Raw genomic sequence first — 21747 nt, forward strand, 5'->3', positions numbered from 1 at the left:
ATTTTAGCAAATTTCAAACTTCTTTTGTATAGCACTCATCACAACACACTTCCTACATTCCATCTTCCAAATGTTTTCTTTTCAAATAACTGGATCAGCATGAAGATAGCTGGTTGTTACTGCAAACACATCCATGTATGTGAGCTAAGGGGACTACCATCTTTGTAAATAGAGAACAAAGAGCAATAAACCACAAGTGACACTCATTTTCCTAGTTCAGACAATAAGCATCAGTGCAGCTGACTGATTTGAATTCTTCACAGATGAATAATTATTACATAATTTGAGTTTTATTATCTGGATAATTTTATCAGCTGTCCAAAGGAGGGGAAAGCTTCTTTTACATTTTAAAATCTGGGATTATTGAATGCCATATGCTCTCAGACCTTTTTTTGATCTTTCTGAATAAACATCAATAAACATACTCTTTCCAACATGATGTAAAGAAGGGATCTCAAATCTGCCATACTTAGGATGCTTGTAGTTTCCTCAAGTCATATTATGCAGTCCCTCCCCCTTTATTTAAGAATGGCAATTTAAGTAAGTATACCAAGAGAAACAAATATTTATTTTTATTTATTTATTTTTTTACTTTTTTTTTTTTTTTTTTTTTAGGTTTTTGCAAGGCAAATAGGGTTAAGTGGCTTGCCCAAGGCCACACAGCTAGGTAATTATTAAGTGTCTGAGACCAGATTTGAACCCAGGTACTCCTGACTCCAAGGCCGGTGCTTTATCCACTACACCACCTAGCCGCCCCAAGAAACAAATATTTAAACAGTAGTCGACAAATATGAAACTTGAGACTGAGAATGCTGACAAATGGGTTCTGATTAGACTGAACTTATGAATTAGATAAATTATACCAATAATCAGCAAATTAATGGATGTCTTTGTGTTATAATTTGTTTCTGACTTACTGGTCTGATTCCATCCATTATAGTCTCAATATATTAATTGGTGTTCAAGAAACACTGGCAAGGTGCTAACAAAAAGACATGAAGCACAATTTAAGTCATTTTAAAAAAATTTGTTTCATAGGTTTCCATGGCAAAAACCACCCATCACTAGATAGGAAAACTCCAAAATACAGGAGAAAGAGGTTACCGAGGATATGTAAACTAGAAGGAGGGAATGGGATTGTCACATAGTGAGAGTGAGGGACTACAGGCAGACCACCAGAGTGCTCCACTGGGACATTTTCCAAATGTCAGGACAATTCAAAGAACTTCAGACTGGGTGAACCGCCTGTGGCAAACAGGAGAGCTGCCCAGAATGGACAGACCTTCTTAAGTAATCTACACTGCTGGAGAGAACTTGTGAATATCAAAGATCACAGAACCATCAAGTGTTTCTTAAAAACACCATTTCCATGTTCCAAATGCTTCTAAGACTGGGTTTCTTAATCTTTTTTGGTACCATAGACTCCTTCTTCAGACTGGTCCTCAGAATAGTGTTTTTAAATGCCTCAAAAATACACAAAAATAAATGACTACTTCAGCAGCAACTATAAAATTTTTTTTTGTAACTAAAGAAATATACTAGTTTATTACAATCCAAAGCAATGCTGTGCACTAAAGAATGATTACCAATCAACCTATACTTTATATACCACTCCAAGTAAAGGTGTATTTAGAGGGGGAGAAAAAAAAAGGAAACATTAGTCCTACTTCAAGGATACAATACATTCTGATACCTGGGTCAAAAAATGTTTTGAATCACACTAAACAATATGGTAAAAGCTACAAAATATAAGCTCCTCATCTTTAAGAAAAAAAACTTTTAACACTTGAACATTGTGGTTGTTAATATCTTTCTTCCATGGTGTAAAAAAATATATGTATGTACGTATCACTCAATCCTCAATATAGGAGTGAGGTAGGAGAACAGGTTATCATTATCTTCATTTTTTAGATAAGGAGATCACATAAAACATTAAGCAACTTTCCCTAAGTTATCTAGAGAATTCTGTGGCAGAGCTAAGAACAGAGGTCAGATTTTCTTCCCAGACACAGGACTTCTGAAGTCTTATCAAAATTAACTACTGGAAAATATCCAAAAGACACAAACATGACAACTGTACAAGCTTAAAGTTGGAAAAGTTCAAATCAAAATGATATAAAAGTATCAAATTTTCCATTACAAAAAAAATCACAGCTAAGACAAATTTCAGATATTCCAAGTTAGAAGTACTTAGAACCAACAGTTCTGCTTCAGTCTCTTTTATCTCCTTTAAACATATTCGATAATTCAGTGACAAAAACAATGTTTTAGATTCAAAAAAGCCTTCGGATTACCTGTACATTAAAATAATTTATACAAAAACCACACGGGGAGAAATAAACACTTCATTAAGATCTTTTCAAGTCAACAGCTACATTTTTAACTTTGTTGCATCTTTTTACGAATTTCTTCAAGAGCTGCTTCTCTTTCTTTGAGTAGCTGCTTAAGTCTTTTTATTTTTTCATCTCGTATAGTTTCATCCAATTCTGGCAACATCGTTGGGAAACTATCATCAATATAACAATCTTGACTACCTGGAAGTTCTTGTTCAAAAGAAACAGAGGCAGGACTATTTGTACCTCTGTCAAGACCATCTTGAGTATGTACTTTTAACTCAGCAGAATTCTCTTCACTGGACTTCGTGCAACCAATGAGGTTATTACTTTGTGATGATAAAGCTGAATCAGATGAAACACTGTTAAGAATTTGAGGACTGCTGCAATCAGTTCCTGTGTTCAGAGATAGGTTACCATCATGCCCAGATTTCTTCTTCTTAGTACTGTCTACTTTCATAATAGTTTTTGCTTTTCTTTTCTTATCCAAGTCCTGTTGTAATGTAAGCTAAATCCCAAAAGAAAACAAAAATGGTATTATTTACATCATGCTAACAGTTTAACACAGCTGACAGTTGGGAAAAACATTTATTACCTGAATATCTATTGTTTCCTTCCAAAAGAATGTAAAGTCCTTCAGCAAAAGGATTATTTCTTTTTCGTCTTTGCATGCCTAACACAACACCTAGCATGGGAAGCACTTCATAAATGCTTATTAAATTGACTTGAATTTTATTAGTCTACCAAAAGCTCATCTTGTTAATCTCACTTACCTATATCCTATTATGGCATGAGGAGGGTATAACCTCCTTCACTTCCCTTCCTGTTTACCTTTTTAATAGGAAGGAACAGAGAAAACTATTATCCATTTACTTGTATGGTAACACAATTGATAAACTACAATCTTGATAGAATTAGTCCATGTTTTCATACTAAATGCAAATAGCTGACTAAACAAAGTAATGGTACTGGCAAAGAATTTTATGAATTAAATTCATGTCTAATTTCCTCCTCTTCTATGGATGGGAATAGAGCATGAAGAAAGGCAGAGAGAGGAGAAATGAAGAGAGACTATGAATGATCAGCTCATTCTTCAATAAACAGTAAAATAACATGACAAATCATAAGGATTTTTTCCCCTTCCTCCCCTAGTACTCAAGTGGAACACATTTGGCCCATCAGAAGCTAGGTTTACTTTCAGATGTTCTGCTCAAGTCAGAACCATACAAATTTCCCTTCAAATGTTAAGGACTCGTCAGATTATTATTTTCTGGATATATCTTCTGATCTTACCTGATAGATATGCTTTACACCTGAAGATAGCAATGGTTAGAAACAAAGAGTTTGGTGGAATCAAGAAACTGCTGCAACACAACACTTGGTCATTCAGGTACTATTTTAAAGGTGACTACTCCTAAAGCTGCCTCTTCTACTTTTCATATAACTATGATTACAAATTTTTCCTAATTGAATCAAAATCTGTTTGCTTTGGACTTTCATTTCATGCTCTTAGAAACCAATGTAAGTTGAATTTACATTCTGTAAAAGTCCTTCAAATCAATTAAAATTAGTTCTTATGTAGCACCCATTGGGCCAGTCTTGCCTCCTATGGTTGCAACCTAAAATCATATTTTCTTCTTTTATCACCATGTTACACTGTTGATTTATTTATTCAGGTAACTTATTCACTAAAGCATCAAGTCTTTTTCAATTAACTGTTGTCCAGTTGCTTCTCCCTCTTGTACTTATAGAGGTCATTTCTTTTAATGAGTATAAGATTTTATATTTTACTATTAAATACTACTTTACTAGTCCTGACTTATACTTGAATGAACTTAGGTAGAGTGAAAGGAACAAATCAGAAGAACATGATAAAGAAAAAAAATGGCTTTGAAAGATGTAAGAATCTGATTGATCAAGTGACCAACCACAATTTCAAAAGACCAACTGATGAAGCAAGCTGCAAATTTCCTGATGAATTCAGAATGCAAAATTAGACAGATTATTTTGGGAACATGACAAATTCAGAAATTTGTTTGCTTCATTTTTATATTTGTTACAAGAATTTTTCCTCTCCCCATCTCATAGGGCAAGGGTGGGGTAAAGGAGACTTAGGATGGGGAAATACTAAGTTTCTCATGAATAAAAAAATTAAAAATCTGGTTCACAGCACTTTTTTGAAACCTCTCATTTAGCTTATCAGTTATCCTTTCTAGTTTCATGTCACCTCCAAATAATATTAACTGGTATTACTATAATACTTCCTGAACCAGTACATTCTACTTTTAGACAGCTATGATTATTAGTAAGCTTTTCCTTACCAAATCAAAATATTTTTAATATCCTAAAGACTTACTGAGGGAGGTTGCTGAATTTGCTGCCACAAAAACTTAAGATGAATACCTATTTCTACAAATTATTTTAGATACAGTTCAGCCTGGAAACAGGAAAATGACCTAGGTGACCTCTGAGCTTTTAGCTTTATGATTTAAAAAGAAAAAGCACTAAATTCATTATTCACTTACATTAAAAGACTACATATACTACAATCTCCCAAAAAATTAATTTGGGATTTGTTTCTCTGTTTTTGGTGACAAGTATTTAAAAAACATAGCTTGCCTAAGAGTTGAAATCTTAAAAATATTTAAAATATGAATTTGTGTTCCTTTTTGGAACCTACAAAAGACATTTTAAAATTCTTTTACCTCCTGGCTCTCTTCCTCTTTCCCAGATGTTAGATCCACAATAAGCTTTGACTCTTTGGAAGAAATACTGTTTGTCAAACTGCTAGGGGAATATAAACTTGTGGAGTTAAATAGAGGAATTCGGGTAAGGCGCACTCTCAAATCTTTTGTGATACCAAATTTCTTTCTTAATTCAGCATACTCCCTCCGACATGATTCCTTTTGACTTCTGCTTTGAGTATGTGTCTCCATAACAAACGCCATCTCACCCTGGTTCTAAAATCAGAGAGAGAATACAACACATAAACAATGCTGTAAAAATTACTCAAGCAGTTTCAACAGACCTGCAATTAAGTGATTACCTCATCTTACATAAAAGAGAACAGCATGCTTTAAAATCCTAAATGGCTAGGCTAGGTACAGGAAATCCTTGCACTACCACCCACATTCTGAAAATTGAATTTCACAGTGTGAAACTTAAATGCTCCCCTGCAATTTCTCATTTAATTATATTTTTACTAGTTTGACTTGATTCTACACCAAAGGAGTAATAAGTAATTACTACCACTACTATTACTACAGATGAAATTAAAAAGTAAATAGATGACAACAGTTAAGAAATATTAATTCATCACTGCCGGGAAATTAAAATATCTAAAAAAGCTAACCTGTCTAACCAGCTTAGCAAGTAGCAATCAGAACTTAAGTTGTTTGCTTCCCTGGCCATTCAACAACTTCTATGACAGAAAAGACAGACAGAAAATCAAAGAAATTACTGAAAATGGTATGTATATGAATGGTAGTGTTCATGAGTATTGAGCTTGGGTGAATCAGGGAGAGGTATTTAAGAGGAGAAAATAGAAATCGCTAGGGGATTTGCCTTAAAAGAGAGAGTCTAGCTCTGTAAATCACCAATCAGTGAGTCAAGGACTAACCAATCCTGCAGAATTTCATGAGAAAAGCAAAGATATCTGCCTCCTTCTACTGCCTAGTTAAAGAAATCGATAAAATATCTTTGGCTCACATCTAAGATAAAAGTAATTCTAAAAGTACAATGCTCATCATTTCTAATGTTAAAATCAGAGTTATGGTTAAAATATCAAATACCTAATTATGCTTTTAACAAGCAATGTCAATCCTAAGCTCTTCCAGACCAAAATGCCTGTACTTAGTTTTAAAACTCAGTACAAGTGCTCTGCATGGACTTGTCAAATACACTCTCCTCTCCCAGTTCCCTCAGGTTATTTGCATGCTTCAACCCCAGTGGTTGCTACAAAATACAGTGTAATACATTTCAAAATCAGTACTTCATCCAGTGTTTCTGTAGAGGGAGAAAAAGGCAATATGGATGACAATCATTGCCCTATTGAGGAAAAAATTCAATTTGCATGCAAAAAAAATATGCTAGACATATGCCTGGTTTGGGAGAATTACCTTTGGTTCCTGAGTTGTGTAAACACAGCACTTTGATGTAATCATTGTATCACCAGAAGAATCTTTCATGTGGCTGACACCTGTTTCTTTTTTGGCATTTTGAGCTGGACTGATCACATCTGGTAAGTTTAGTTTTATGTGCACGGTCTTATACTGCTCTAGATAGAGGGGTTGCTTAACATGCTGTGAACTTTGGGCAGAAAGAGAAGCACCTTCCACTTTGTTATTCTTCTCTAAACTTGGAACGGGTTCAGAAGCAAGTTGTGCATCAGAAACCAACTTTGTTTCCTTCTGGGGGGCAGTCTTATTTTTTGCCAACACAATATTTACAACCTCATTAGTGATTTTTGTGACCGAATTGGAATTAGGTATCTGTGATGTATCTTTTCTCGGTGATGCATCAGGAGCAGCAGAATTCTGTTGATCGGTTTGAGACGGAAGAACTTCTGACCCCTTTTTAGCCAACAGATAGACTTTCCCATTAAACATAACCAAAGCATTATCTTTAATGGGAGTAATTTTTGCTTGAGTTCCACTAGAAGAGTTTGAACATAACGGAGGCATACTTAGAGAACTAGCTTCAACATTCTTCATATCCATCAATGTTTTTAAGATCTTTGAAGCCATATTGTTTGAAGACTTGACAGGAACAAGACAAGGGGAAGACTGTGGATTTTCTCGTACAACCCATTTCATTGGTGCATCTCCAGATTGCTGGCCTTCCTTATTAGATCCATCTGTAGAACTTTTTGCTGGTGTTTGTGGTGAAGTGTTTAAATTCGTGGGCTTTGCAGCTTCTGTAGGATTTGGAGGTTTAGGACAAATATTTTTAAAGGTCTTAGGAACTACAGATTTTACTGTATTTACGGGAGACACATAAATAACAGTTGGTACTTTCGAAGCTTCTGCTGTTCCTGAGGTGTTTGTAGCTGCAGCTGCAAGTATCTTCTGTTGAATTGGAGGTGGCAAAGATGATGCTGGTACAGATTTTACTTCAGCATTGGCTGGAATCTGTAAATGGTGCCCATATGGTAATACAGGAGACTTTACAGTCACTGGCAGGTTCTTAGTATTTACCAACATGTATGCTGTGTCACCTTGAGTAGTTGAGGGAGGAACAGCAATTTTTTGCAAGGCCAGTCTTTCAACTTTCATAGTACTGTTACTGTTCTGAGCTGTTGAAGATGAAGCCAAACTTTCTTTCCCCACAGAGGCTACTCTAACATTTTCAGATTTATCAACCGCTCTTGAAAGGAAATAATTTCCAGAACTGGTTGGCTGAAAAACAGGAAATTGAATGGATGCAGTTGTAGGAGTGCTAGAAAGTTGAGTCTGAATAGTAACATGAACTGGATTTGATATATTCCCTTTTGAAGTATCAGATGTGCCTGAAGATTGAACTAGTGGCATAACATTTCCAGAGGAATTGGGAATCGGAAGCAATCTCAGAAGGTTTTTTCCATCCAGGCCAGTCGTCTGAACTACTTGATACATGCAGCCTGCAATACTTAAAAAAAAAAAAGAAATTATATAAAAATGAATATAAGACACTTCAGCAAAGTTCATGTTTCTAATTTTAAAAAAACTAGAAGCATTTGCAAATACAATCTTTGAAAGCAATGACTTCTTCATTTAGACCTATGGATTTTAGCTCTCAAGTTGGTAAAGCAAAAGGAAATCTGACCATTTATAAAACACAATTTTTAAAAACAGTTTTTGCAAGGCAATGGCGTTAAGTGGCTTGCCCAAGGCCACACAGGCTAGGTAATTAAGTGTCTGAGACCGGATTTGAACCCAGGTACTCCTGACTCCAGGGCCAGTGCTTTATCAACTGCGCCACCTAGCTGCCCCAAAACACAATTTTTCTTCTTCAAAAAGAAGCAATAATCAGTTGATATAGTCAGTTCTAATTCAAAATTTGTATGTGATCTGAAAAAGGGAATGGAATCTTAATATTTTAGAGAAAAACACATTTGAACCCAATGGTGACTTCAGGAGAAATGTCCATTCCCCCCACTTATATACCTCTTCCCCACATACTCTTTTCTCCTTTTATTTCTCTAAAGTTGTACTTCCCTCACCTATATGGTAACTTTTATCTTCTTTCCTCACTCCTATTTCATTTATTCAACAAACATTTATTAAGCGCTATGATGTTCACATAGAAAAAAACTGTGAACTAGATAAATTACTTTCTAAAACACTTTTCTTTGGCATTGACTCCTGATCTCTCATCTACCAGTTCAGCTCCTTGCTGATCCATGAGTTACAACAATTATTTCTCCTTGGTCTTCTGCAACTTTAGACTACAAATGCTAGGATAGTTTTCTTGTGTGATTTCCAATTGCCTCCAAGTTTCTATAAGGTCTGGCACCCTGTCCATATACCACTCCAATTACAAAAAAAACACAAACTTATATTAGTTATTTCAAAGAAATAAACTGCACTTGATTGTTATTCCTGTTTTAATTTTATCTACCTACCTACAACCTGCTGAATTCCAAAGATTTTTGAGGGTTGGAAAGGATCTCAGAAGTCACTGAACATAAATGATATACAAAAGAACCCCTATACAAGATAATCTCTATACTTGAAGAAGTACAGAAAGGGAACCCACCACCTTTAAAGACAAATCATTCCACTTCTGGACAGTTCTAATTGCTAGCTTTTTTCTGACATCAAATCTAAATTTGTCTCTCTGAAACTTACTGCCATTTCTTCTTCCCTTTTAAGACCAAACAGAACTGATTCCTCAGGAATGGAAATACACAAAGGTGAATATTTTCTAAAATTCCTTTTTTTTCATGATTTTCCAACCTGGAAAACCCTTATTAGATTCAAAATGTTAAAAACCTAGGAAAGTTGTGTTGCACTCTTAGGAGGAAAACATTTCATGTTGAAATACTGCCATCTTGTGTTGTTTATCAAAATCTAGTACTACAATTGTTTTAAGTTAGAATACTCACATATAAATAAGAGATAAAACAATCACTTAAATACTTTTAGAGGTTATTTCAAAGTTGTTAGCAAATAAATCATTAGATCCAGCTGAGCACAGAAAAAAAGTATTAAAAGACTGTCAAATACTGAATTGCAAAGATAAAGTATTTTTTAAAATTATAATTATCTCAAAAGAACAGTAAGATTTGTCTCACAAAATTTTTTAGGGGGAAAAAAAATCTATAAACTCAGTGAGTCAGCAGTATGATGTAGCAGCCAAAAAGGCTAATGCAATTTTGGGCTGCATTAAGGGGGGGGGGGGGGACAGCTTCCAGAAACAGGTAACTGAAAATCCAACCGTACTCATCAGTTTTTGTCAACTTTAGCTGCGATACTGTGCTCAGTTCTGGGTGCCTTGGTTTAAGACAACATTGACAAACTAGATTATGCTTAGAAAAGAGCCATGAGATATGATTTCTCTCTCATCACACTCAATTTGGATCAATGTACAACATGGAAACAATGTAAAGACTGACAGATTGCTTTCTGTGGGGGAGGGGAGTAAGATGGGGGAAATTGTAAAACTCAAAATAAATAAAACCTTTAATTTTAAAAAAAAGCCTTGAATATATCATATATATATGTATATGTATACATATATGAAGGAACTAGACATATTTGCTTGGATCAAAAGGAATCAAAAGCTGTCTTCAAGTATTTAAATGTCTGTCATGTGGAGAAGAAACACACTAGTCTTGTTTGATTTGACTGAAGTAGGATCAATGAGTATAAGCTGCAAAGAAGCAAATTTGGGCTAGAAGTCAAGAAACCTTTCTAAAACTTTGAGCTGTCAGAAGTGAAATGGCTTGGAAGGGAGGCTAAATGACCACTTGTTGGGTTATGCCAAAAAGGGGATTCCTTTCGTGTATGAGATGACTGCTTTGGTTTTTTCCAACTATAAGATCTGCTATTCTATGATGAGGCACCTAATTTTGTGTAACCTCCAATGAAGTCCCTTTCTGATTCCTTCTTATAGTCTGGAAGTGGTTGATGGTTCTTGAAAAAACTGTCAGGGGGAATATAACCCATGGCAGGTTCTATCTAGCAGGAAATGCTTCCAGAAGGTCACACATAAACTACATATTTGTTGCGCTAGACAAGTTTAGCTAGGTTTGAGGGTATTATCACAAAAGAAACCAAAGTGACCCATTTTTTTAGTTACAGAAACTCTAGAAGATAATCTAGAAAGGTTATAATTAGCACCAGCAGAGTCACACCAATAAAATGACAAATCTTTAAAGTATTAAAGGATTTTATATCTAAAGCACTAGGACAGGAATTCATGAAGATTCAAAGCCTTTCCAGAATCAACACATTAAAGAATTAAGTAACAATGTGAAATAGGTTATAATTAATAGAAAAATGAACAATAATCATAAAATTCCCTTTTTGGACTACTTACACTACAAGAAATGTCATTGCTCAACTTTTAAAGTCCTTCACAATCTGGCTCCAGTCACAATCATCACCTATACCACTAAATATCATCTGCATCTAAATCAATGAAGTCTACAACTCACAAGATCAAAAAATTACATGTCTGAACACTAGAAGGGACCTGAAACATCAGGTCATCAAGATAAAATCTCATCTTACACTTTTATGGACACATACACACTACCTTACATAACTCACCTGGACTTCTTGCCTTCCCCTGCATTCAACATTTTTCATCTCACAACTTTATGTCTGCACTAGGTGAAGTGCATGATTGAACTATATTCCCTCCTTATTGTTCCAATGAGAAGTTCTAAAGTTCTGTTTATGGATAGTTCAATTCAGACATATCATTTCTCACCTATTTTGGGAGTTTCTTGAAGAACTGCTCCACCATGCTCCAGGAAGATCAATATTAAGATAACTTCCTCAGCCTTGGGATTCCACCTCATCACCACCCTCTGCCTCTCTGACTGAAGGATAAGGTCATGATTTCCAAATTTCTATTTAAGTAACATGTATTTGGTTGTTGATGAGAGATGAAGTATACCTAATGAGGGCCAATAAAAGAGATTTTCCGGAAGAAATATTATCAAGGAAGCTTTAAACTCAAGAATACTTTTGTTTTTTTGCATTTCATTTCACCTCATTAGATGTACCTCATCATTTTAGTTTGCCAAGATGTTCTTAAATGCTAACTGTATCATGAAAAATACTAGTAGTATTGTCTACTGAAGTAAATGAAGTCCTATAGGATCATAGAATCCTAGCTGAGTACTAGCAGAGACCTGAGAATTCATCAAATCCCAACTCTTCATTTGTTTCTTTTGAGTCTAGTCATTTAATCAGTATCAAATCTACCTAATCACACAACTCCTGGCTCACATCTCTATATCTAGTCCAAATTATTTTATCAAATAGATACTGAAATCTAGATTATTATGTCCTAGTATTTCCCTTATCGCCCAATCAACTAACAACACTCAAAGAGAAGGGAGAAGACAGAGACAGAGAAAGAAGATGGTAGATATGATGTGTCTATTAGAATTGGTTACCTTGGACAACTTTGGACAACCTTGGTTAGACTCTTCCCAAGGAGACCAAATCTGTAGTACTAAGTTCAGTTCTTCAGTTCACGCTATGGGGATGCTTTAAAATGAAAGCAGTCAACACAGAGAAGGACTAGACTTCTTATACTTTGCCTCAGAGAGTCAAATGGTGGAACAACAGAAAGGCACTCTTGAGTACCTATGGAACAATGAATTCCAAAAGTCCAAAATGTTTCCTTGATGTGAGCCTGATCCTCAGGAGAGGAACTGGGCCTGGATATATACAGGTTTGGAACCTGATTCTTAAAATTAATAGGAAGGGATGAGGTCACCAGGAGAGTACAAAAGAGAGTTAAGAGAACATTCAGTTAAGAAATATGAGATATTCACTTTTGGGAGTGAGGGGGTGATAGGGATGATGATTCAACAATCAGATTAGTAAGAGAAACAGGACAGTGTAGTGTAGCCCAAAACCCTGAGAGAATATCTAGGAGGAGACAGAGCAAAGCCAGGAGATAAGAACTGGGGGGGGGGGGGGGGGGGGGGAAAGAAGGTCAAAGGATTAAGTAATAAGAAGATAAATACCTTAGAGAAAGGAATTTTAGCTGAGCAGTGGGATCAGAAGTGATCTAGGTCAACAGCTTTAAGGAAGGGGTCTACTATTAAAGTTTTAGTTTTTAATTAAAGGCTGAGGGAGGATCTAGACTATAGGTAGTAAAGATGAAACCAGTGGACAAATGATTGTAAGATCAAGTTCTTGAAGAAGATAAAAGAGATAATGGGATCAAGTGAAATTCATATTGGGATTTGGCCTTAGTAAGAAAATCCACTTTTATTTCTTTCAAGGCTGGGGGCAAAGGAGGAGAGAAGAGAGTGAAAAGTACTGAAGGGATTAGAAATCTAAAAATGGGTAGAAGGAATACCTGATAGAATCAGGTTTGTTGTTTGTTTTTTTTTAAATTAAATTAAAAGTAGGAAATAGGAACTTCAGTTAAAAAAAGACTTAAAAAAAGAGGTAAAAAAAATAGGTGTCTAGAATTTAGGTACCAACAGATGAAAACAGGCAGAAATCCATGAATTCAAAAAACTCTTCAAATTAAATCAAGGTCAAGTGGCATGACAGAGAGTCAAGTCATCCCTCTGATACATATGAATGTGCTGGAGTAAGGTGCCTAACCTCTAGGTGCTCCAAAGTAATTTGCTCAACTCAAGTTGCTGGTATGGATTAGAAAAAAATTTTCTCACCAGAAAAGCCCTGCTGGCTTCCCTGGCTTTCTGACCCAGGAAAAGGAGGGCCACTACTCACTACCCATTACAGATAGGGTCTGGCCCAAGATTTTCTCCAGGGCTGACCTGCCAAATGGTCAACTCTTTTCCTGAACTTCACCTGCTCCCAGGAGCTATTCTAGAACAAGCCAGGCATGCCAGCCTCCTGACCATCATCCCCTACCTCCTTATACACATCTCCATCTACTAAGAGGATGAACCTCAAGGGAGCAACTTGAACAACAGTCTGATCCTTCTTCACTGAACTTCTTTCTGTCTGGACTCACTGCTCAGCAGTAATCATATTCACTCCCTTATAACCACCTCATCCCAGGGACCTTGAATCCCATTCTATACTCATCATTTGAGATTCCCTCACTCTCTCACTGCCCTAAAGCTTCCTGTCTGTCTGGACCTCCTTTCCACTGATATTGCTGCTCTTGCATCATTCTTTTTCACACCTTCCATCTTCTTTCACTGAAACAGAGCTCCCACCTGACCACCTTCATTACATCTTTTGTCTATGTTTCTCTCTCTGGTGCTTATCACCTCTCATCTAGACTTTTTTTAACAGTCTTCTGAATGGTTTCCTTATCTCAGGTCTCTCTGAACTCCAGTCTATCTTCTACCTAGCTCCCAAGGTGATTTTTATAAAGTAGAGGTCTGGCCATGTCCCTCCCCAATGTTCAATGAGCTCCAGTAACTCCCTATTACCAACAGGATAAAATAGAGATGTCTGTGTCTGGGATTTAAAACTCTTTTAAACTCAGTCCTTAACTACCTTTCCAGTCTCCTTACACATGACTTTAATTCAGCAAAAATGACCCATGTGTGGGTGACAAATAGACAGCTCCACTCCCCATCTCCAGTGAGTCAAACAATCAACAAGCATTTATTAAGCCTAGCTATGTGCTCAGCCCTTCTACTAAAGCCCCTGACTTTGCACTTGGTAGCTTCCATGGTTGGAGTTCTTCCCTAGTTTTCTTCAAAATTCAGCTCAAATATTTCAGTAGAAAGCCATCTAACCCCTTTTCTCCCACCATCCTGTCATTGCTAATGCCAGGTCTTTTCTGAATACTATCAGCAACTTTAATAAACATATTCTTGACCTATATTGTCTCCTTCAGTAGAATATTTGCTCCTTGATAGAAGGGACCATGTTTTTTATTTTCTTTGTACACCCAACAATTTTCAGTGCACCTAAGTATCTTCTAAGGGCTAAATAAATGCTTACTAACTTTGGGTCCCCCGACTCAAAAATACTATGTTAATCAGTAACTTCAAAGTAAAAACAGATATAGCTGAGGACAGGGAAAAATATTTTAGAAAATAGGAATCCGGATTAATGAATAATAGAGGATAAATCTGTAGGTTGCACTGAAACCTAATTGTTAAGAATTAGATGTTAGATATGTAAGAACTAAAGAAAAATTGAAATTATATTTTAATATATGGGAAATGACTCACTGATGTTTGAGTCTTTTCTTGATCAGCTGTTTATATAACACCAATAGTTAGAATCAAAACCTGCACAAATTATTAAGATTAAAAAAAGACATGCTATACAGGGTCCATTGGGTCCGAATTTTTTAAAAGTATCTAAGCTGAGAAATACTTGACTGTTATAGGGAAACATATATACCAGGACAACACCAAAGCAAAATTTAAGCTAATTTGTTAAAAAAAAAAATCAGGGGGCAGCTAGGTGGCCCAGTAGATAGAGCACCAGCCCTGGAGTCAGGAGTACCTGGGTTCAAATCGGACCTCACTAAATAATGTGGCCTTGGGCAACCCACTTAACCCCATTCCTCTTGCAAAAACCTAAAAAACATTATCTTATGAAAATGCTTGGTCAAAGACATTGAGCAATAATGCCTCATAAAACAGAAGAAGAGAAGAGGAAAACCAGTTTTTAAGGAGTGATCGGTCTGTAGAACCATCTGAAAGGTTATTTAAGAATGAAATTGCAAGGAGGAAAATGTCAAAATGATGGGAAATATCTTCCAAAGATTTTTATATCAAACTTTTCTCAACATCAAGGAAAGCAGAACTATCAAGTGGTACTCAGTCCTGTACATGTTTACAGATGAGTTAGAAATACCACTAAAAAGAACCAAGAAGAGAAAAGTAGCTACATTAGAACAGTATATAAAATGGAGATATGTGGTTGGAGTGACGACAGTCAAGGCATTGAGGATTTATTTCATGGAAGTTTCTAATGGGAAAAATATAAGAAGTTGGGGGAAAAAATCTCAGACCTTAAAACCAAAAGAGATGATAAAGAGAAAAAACATGAATAATTCTATCTTTAAGTTTATCCTACTTTAACATCCATATAAAAATTTTTATGAGCTTAAATAGATGACAGATTTTTGCAAGCAATATTCCTCGAGAGACAATGTGTTCACCCATTTGTGGTTGAACAGAAACCACAAAAAAATACACCAGAAACAATTTTAAAAAGTCAGAAGGATCTGAAATTATACTACAAAGCAATAATTAGAATAAATTTTGAAACTGATCAAAAAAGAAGAGGGGTCAAAAAATAAACTGAAGCAAATGAACAAAGTAGCTTAGGGTTCAAAAATTGTAACTCCAGCTACCCGGGTAAGGCTTCAGTATAAAACAAAGATTGAAAATTAGTTTGGCAACAAATGGTTAGACAAGTACCTCACACTATATACAAAGGTAAGTTCCAGTGAATATATCACAAACAGATTAGAAGAGTAAGAAAGGCAATACTTATGGCAACTATGGATGTGAAAGAGGTTTAAGATCAAATATGGGATGGGAGAAGATTAAAGAAAAATGGACAATTTTGACAAAAAAAACCATAAAAATTTGAACAAATAAAACCAATGCAGCTCAAACTAAAAGGAAAAGTCAACAAGGGAAAAAATTTCAGCAAATTTCTCAGATGAGCCTGATATCCAACACACACACACACACACACACACACACACACACACACACACACGGTACTGAGACAAATTTATAAGAGTCATTTTCTAATAGAGTATATATATATATATAGATATATATTTGCCAACTATTCATAACTGTATGAAAAAAGTTCCATATCATTAATAAAGAACTATAAATTAAATCAACTCAAATACCACTTCCCATATAGTCTTTTATCATTCACCCAATAATACCTTCCCTCTCCCCCCAAAAAGATTGAGTTTATTTTGTAAATACAGCTTTATGTGTATACACATATACACAAAGACATATCCTGTATCCTTTCTCACAATAGGATGTAAACTAAGAATTAGGACTTTTTTTCATTTTTGCTTAAAATTCCAAGACTGTACAATGCCTGACATATAGAAGTCATCCTGGATTCTTCACTCCTTATATCTAAGCTGCTGTCAAGGACTATCAATTTTATCTTTGCTACTTTATCATCTTGAATTCAAGATAAACCCCACCCAGGTGCAGTCCTTCAATCACCTCACACCAGTACTATTTTCAATAGCTTGCTGGGGGACAGTCTGCCTCCCTAAAGGGTCTCCTCACTCCAACCCATCCTCTATTAGTACACTAAAGTGATTTCTTTCCTAAAGCACAGGTCTAACCAATCACCACTAAATAAATTCCAGTGGCTTCACATTACTTCCAGGAGCAAATATCAAATGCTCCATGACATTCAAAATCCTTCCTAAACTAGCCCGGTTCCTACTGTTCTTCTACCTTACTCTTTGATCCATGGACATGTCCTTCTAGCTATTCCACAAAGGTTAGAATACTCTTCCTCCTCCAAGGTGATAACTGATCTGTTTGACTTTCTTAAAATCCAACTTTCTACTAGAAGCCTTCCCTAACCTCTCTACTATAGTGTTTCCCTTTATTTCCAATTTATCTTTTACATATATTCGTTTGCAGGTTGACTTCCTCATTAGATTACAAACTCTATGAGGGTAGGTGCTGTTTTTTGCCCTTTTTTTGTATACCACCCCCACCCCCTAGCATTTAGCACAGTGCCTAAGACTTAGCAGGCAATAAATAAATCTTTACTGTTTGATTAATAGAAAAATAGTGCATATAGTTCACTTTAAAAATCCAAGACCCTGAGAAGATGGACAGTGATCTATCTCTTCCTGGATCTCTGAACCTCTTGAACTTAATTTTTGTTTACCAGTAAAACCCAGGTAGCTGAGATTATGTTTATTGAACACTAGGCTACTATGTTCATTTGCTTCGGTTTATTTTTTTGACATCTCTTCTAACGTTCAGTATCAAATACTTATTCTAATTACTGCTTTGAAGTATCATTTCAAATCTATTAGAGGTAGCCCTCTTCCTTCTGACCTTTTAACTCACTAACCACCTCATGTCCCACTGAACAATCAGCTTTTAAGCATTATTTTAAAGACCTTAGTTCAGCTTATTTTTCTTGTTCTCTCATAGTGTGGTAGAGAAAGGACAGAAGTGAATTTTCTTGAAAATAATTTAATTAAATCTATTTTGTCTATCTTATGTTTCATACTGCCACTCTCCCATTAAACAATAAGCTTCTTGAAAGCAAGATTTCTATTTTATGCCATTTTGTAACCAAGTCTTCCTTGAGTACTTTGAGTTTATACTGCCTTCTCCCACTCTTTACTTTGGAAATAGAGTCAAAAAACGAAAAGGAGAAACCCGAAAGACTAACATTAAAGAAGATCGACTTCTAAAAAGAATGATTTTTCTGGTGCTTCCATGGCTTTTCTATTCCTTCCTGCAATCTGCTTCTTTTCTAATAGTTCTGTAGATATTCCAAGGACACCAACATGCTATCAAAACATTCAAAGTTTTTCTCCATTCTTTTTCTTGGATTTTGCTAACACTTGAAATCTCCCATGTTTCAAATATACTACACAATCCTGGTTCTTCTACCTCAGCATATCTCCTATTTTTTTCAGTAGTTCCAAACCCCCTAAAGTCTTAACTCATAGAATCATTAACTCAATAAAGGAGGAATCCTCACAAATCAGTGAGTCCAATTGCTAGGAATTTCAAGACCAGAAGGAAGCATTAATTGAATTGGCAAGGTCATACAAATCACTGCAGAGGCAAGATTAGAATCCAAGTTTCCTTTTTCCTAGTCTAGTAATCTTTCCATTATACCAATTATGCTGCTCTCAATATATCATTCTCTTTTTTATGCAGTCATTATTGTAGCCCAGGAGGTTCCTAGGGCAACATTCAACACTGGTGCTTAGTGCTAGAGATGCCAAAACTACCATTTCCTGCCCCTATGCTGCTAATGGATAAACAAAGAGAAGAGAGAAACAGAATAGCAGTAAAGACCAGGAGAGGCTTCTAAGAGAAAATGATATTGTAGATGAGACTTGAAGGAAATTCTAAGGTGTCTAAGAGGAAGAAATGATATAAAAACTCTGAGGTGGGACATAGAATACCATTTTTGGAACAAGTGAGTTAGCTTAGCTGGAATAAAAGAGAAAGATGAAAAAAGGCTGGGAAGGTAAATTAGAATCAAATTAGTATTGCTATAGATAATTCCTTTAACCTCTCCATACCTCAGTTTCTTTTATCTGTGAGATGAGGTTAGATGAGATGATGGTAGTCCCTTTCAAATGCTAATACTTATGAGAGTTTGTTTTATCTTCCAGGCAATATAAAGTGCCACCCCCATCATCCCAGAGTATATCAGTTCTCTCCCAACTCTAAATCTCCTAAAACTTTTGTTTGTTCAATTTACAGAAAATCAATTCTTAAAACTGAAAGGAATGTCACATAATAGCCAAATATTCCTCAGCTTCACTCTTTTCCAATTGTTTCATTATGAGTTCTTGTGACCCTAACCCCCTTGACAGCAAAGATTGTAAATTTTAATTCTTTTGTAGTGGGCCCCTGGCCCTAACAGAACAGCAAGTCAATAAAAATGGTTTAACTAAACACTTCCATAGGTAGCTGCTCTCTGGAAAATTTAAAAATGATGTTATCAGTGTTGGTGTTTTGAAGATTCTTATGTTTGTCCTTACTGATGACTCTAAAATTTAAAAAAATAACTTATATGTTGACATAAAAGACTTTATTCACTTATCTTAGACAAGTGTCTGTTCCTTCTAATCGTAAGCCTGGAAGACCCATATAGAACGGAAACTAAATCTGTTATCATTAATTTCTTTATATATGTTTTAAATTACAATACTGAAATTCAAGTTATACAGATTTTTGGAGCTGGGAGTTCCAAATATTTCATGCAATGTGCCTTCTAAAAGGCACAATTCTTAATTGTGATAAGTTTTTTGTTTCAATCGCTTGCAAAAAGACAATGTTCATTTTTGTCTACATATCATGTTCCCTGAATAGGTGGCAAAGTAGTTTCTGACACTGGGCATATAAAACATTTACTTACTCTATTAGCTAGAATAAGAAATGAATTTTGACTTACTAACAATGCACTAAGAAGTTTGAAATTGAAAGTGAGCAGAGAGCACCAAGATAGCTGAGAAAGAGGATCAAATATATACCTCCTCAAATAAACAAAAATCTCAAAACCATAGAAACAGAATGGAATATTTATTCCAATCTCTCCTAATTTTACATATAAGGACTCTAAATACCAGAGATGTACATGAAGACATTTGACACTTGCAAAGCTCATAATTCACTCTTGAACAAAGGTTTTCACTTTTTAAAAAGTCTACCCTTAATTTATTCCAGGACTTGCTGGTATTAACTTGCATGATCATTCGACGATCAAATACAGTTCAAAATCTTAAATAATAGCGTCTTTCTTTAAACATTTTTCCAAACTTAAGCATACACTAAGCAAGTCTAATTAACGTGGCTATCACCTCATTTCAGTCAAGATATACTAGGATTTGGACAAGTTTGACAAAGATCAGTCAGGCGACCTGAATTTGTATCATTAGATCAAGTCACTGACCTTTTTTTTCCTTAATTTTAGTTTTTTTTTTTGAAAAAATGGAAAAACGGGGTCTTAATACATGGAAAAAAACTAATAACTATAAAAAGAGATATAAAACATATAACTTGATAAATTTTATTTAGATAGGTGATTTATTTCCTTTCCTTGTGTTACTAAGTAAAATGAATAAGCTTGCCAAAACTATTAAAAATACAGGAGAGCTCCAAAATGATGCCAAATCACGTTCTCAAAAGATTAGACTAAGTTTCGTACCTAGCATGACAGTCATATAGACGAATAGTAAAAGGAAAGCGAAGCCCCAAAGTTCGGGTGGCAATGAAATTATCCACTAGATAAAAGAGTAAAATCGAACAATCCTAAACGGATCGCTCCATGCAAGAAAATGTGATTTTAATTTGGCAAAAAGCTTAATTTTTGTTAACGACACCTAAATACATTTAAGGAAGACGTGGAAGCACTCTAAGTTCTTTTCCTCTCGCTTCCTACGCACACAGGGCACGGTAGGGTACCATATTGTAAAACGAAGAGGCAGTTTTAAGATTCCTCATGGAGCCCATTTCGGAAACCCGCTTTCCCTCTGGCATTCGCAGCTCCTCCTCCGCTATTCTCCCTTCGCGCTTCAGCAGAAAGGCTCGGCGGGAGCCGGGCCGGGCCGGGCCGCGCCGCCGCTAGAGGAGGTCTTGAGGCAGAGGCGCCCCGCCGGGGGCCGCTGGGGGGCGCCGGAGCGGGCGCGCGGAGCGGGGCCGGCGGGGCAGGCCCCCGGGCCGCCGGGCTCCCGGGCCCGTCCCGGCGCGCGGACGAGGAGCCCCGGGCCTCCGGCACGCCCGGAGGAGGCCGCCTCGACAGCAACATGGCGCCCGCGCAGGCCGGCTCGGGGGCCCGCGCGGCCGGGGCTCCGGGCCGCGTCCCTCGGCGCGGCGGGGGGCAGGGCTTCCGCGCACAAAGGCCCGCGGCGGCGGACCATGGCGGCGGCCTCGGCCATGTTGGCCGCCCCCGGGGGGCCCGCGAGGCCGGGGCGCCCCGGTACTCACCATGGCGGGGCGGCGCCGCCGGGCGCGTCCTCGGGGGGCTTCAGGACGACCCTGGGCAGGTTGGACATGCTAGGGGCGGGCGCCCGGGCCGCGGGCGCCGAGGCGAGCCGGAGCACGAGCTGGCGGGGCCGCGGCGCGGGGCCGGCCACGAGGGGCGGGAGGAGCCGCGGACCCCCGAGGGCGGCCTGGGTCAGCGCCCCGGGGCGGCGGCTGCGGCTCTCGGACCCGCCCCCGGCCGCTCGCCAAGAGGCCAAAGCCTCGCGGGGGAGGGGCCGCGGCGGGGGCCCGGATGTCGGGGGTTGGCCGGGGCCGCGGCGGGGCGGAGCTTCCGCCCGGCTCTGTAGGCTCGGTCTCGCAGTAGAGGCGGCAGGGGGTGACCCGGGGATGGTGGCGGAAGGGAGGGGCGAGCGCCGGGGCCGGGGAGGCGGGGACTGGAGAAACCCGGCCCCCTAGGCTCCGCCCACCGAAGGACCAAGCCAGAGCGCCGCTCGGACGGCTGCTTCCGCCGTCGTCACATCCGGGTGCGATGGCAACTCGCTGATTTAGGCTCCGCCCTTCCACGTTCAGCCAATCGCCTCTCATTTCCGCTCCCTCTCCTTCCGGATCAAC

At 37.6% G+C, this 21747-nt stretch overlaps 1 protein-coding gene across 5 annotated transcripts in view; it reads right to left on the reverse strand.

The window, feature by feature from the left end:
• LRIF1 (ligand dependent nuclear receptor interacting factor 1) overlaps positions 1-21297 on the reverse strand; it is a 39135-nt gene extending 17838 nt beyond the window's left edge. For 2 of the 5 annotated variants that reach the window (XM_074188397.1, XM_074188396.1), the window contains exons 1-4: positions 21139-21297; positions 6452-7958; positions 5039-5293; positions 2580-2841 (exon numbers count right to left, since the gene is read on the reverse strand). In XM_074188397.1, the coding sequence (XP_074044498.1) occupies positions 2580-2841; positions 5039-5293; positions 6452-7958; positions 21139-21206 (2092 nt within the window). In that variant the 5' untranslated portion in view covers positions 21207-21297. Of the gene's footprint in view, positions 1-1634; positions 2842-5038; positions 5294-6451; positions 7959-20616; positions 20833-21138 lie in introns of those variants that run through there. The other 3 variants (XR_012468664.1, XM_074188393.1, XM_074188394.1) reach the window with 3 other exon arrangements.
• Between the last annotated feature and the right edge of the window lie 450 nt (positions 21298-21747).

The sequence above is a fragment of the Macrotis lagotis genome, chromosome 5 (genome assembly GCF_037893015.1).
Source record: "Macrotis lagotis isolate mMagLag1 chromosome 5, bilby.v1.9.chrom.fasta, whole genome shotgun sequence".
Taxonomy (NCBI): domain Eukaryota; kingdom Metazoa; phylum Chordata; class Mammalia; order Peramelemorphia; family Peramelidae; genus Macrotis; species Macrotis lagotis.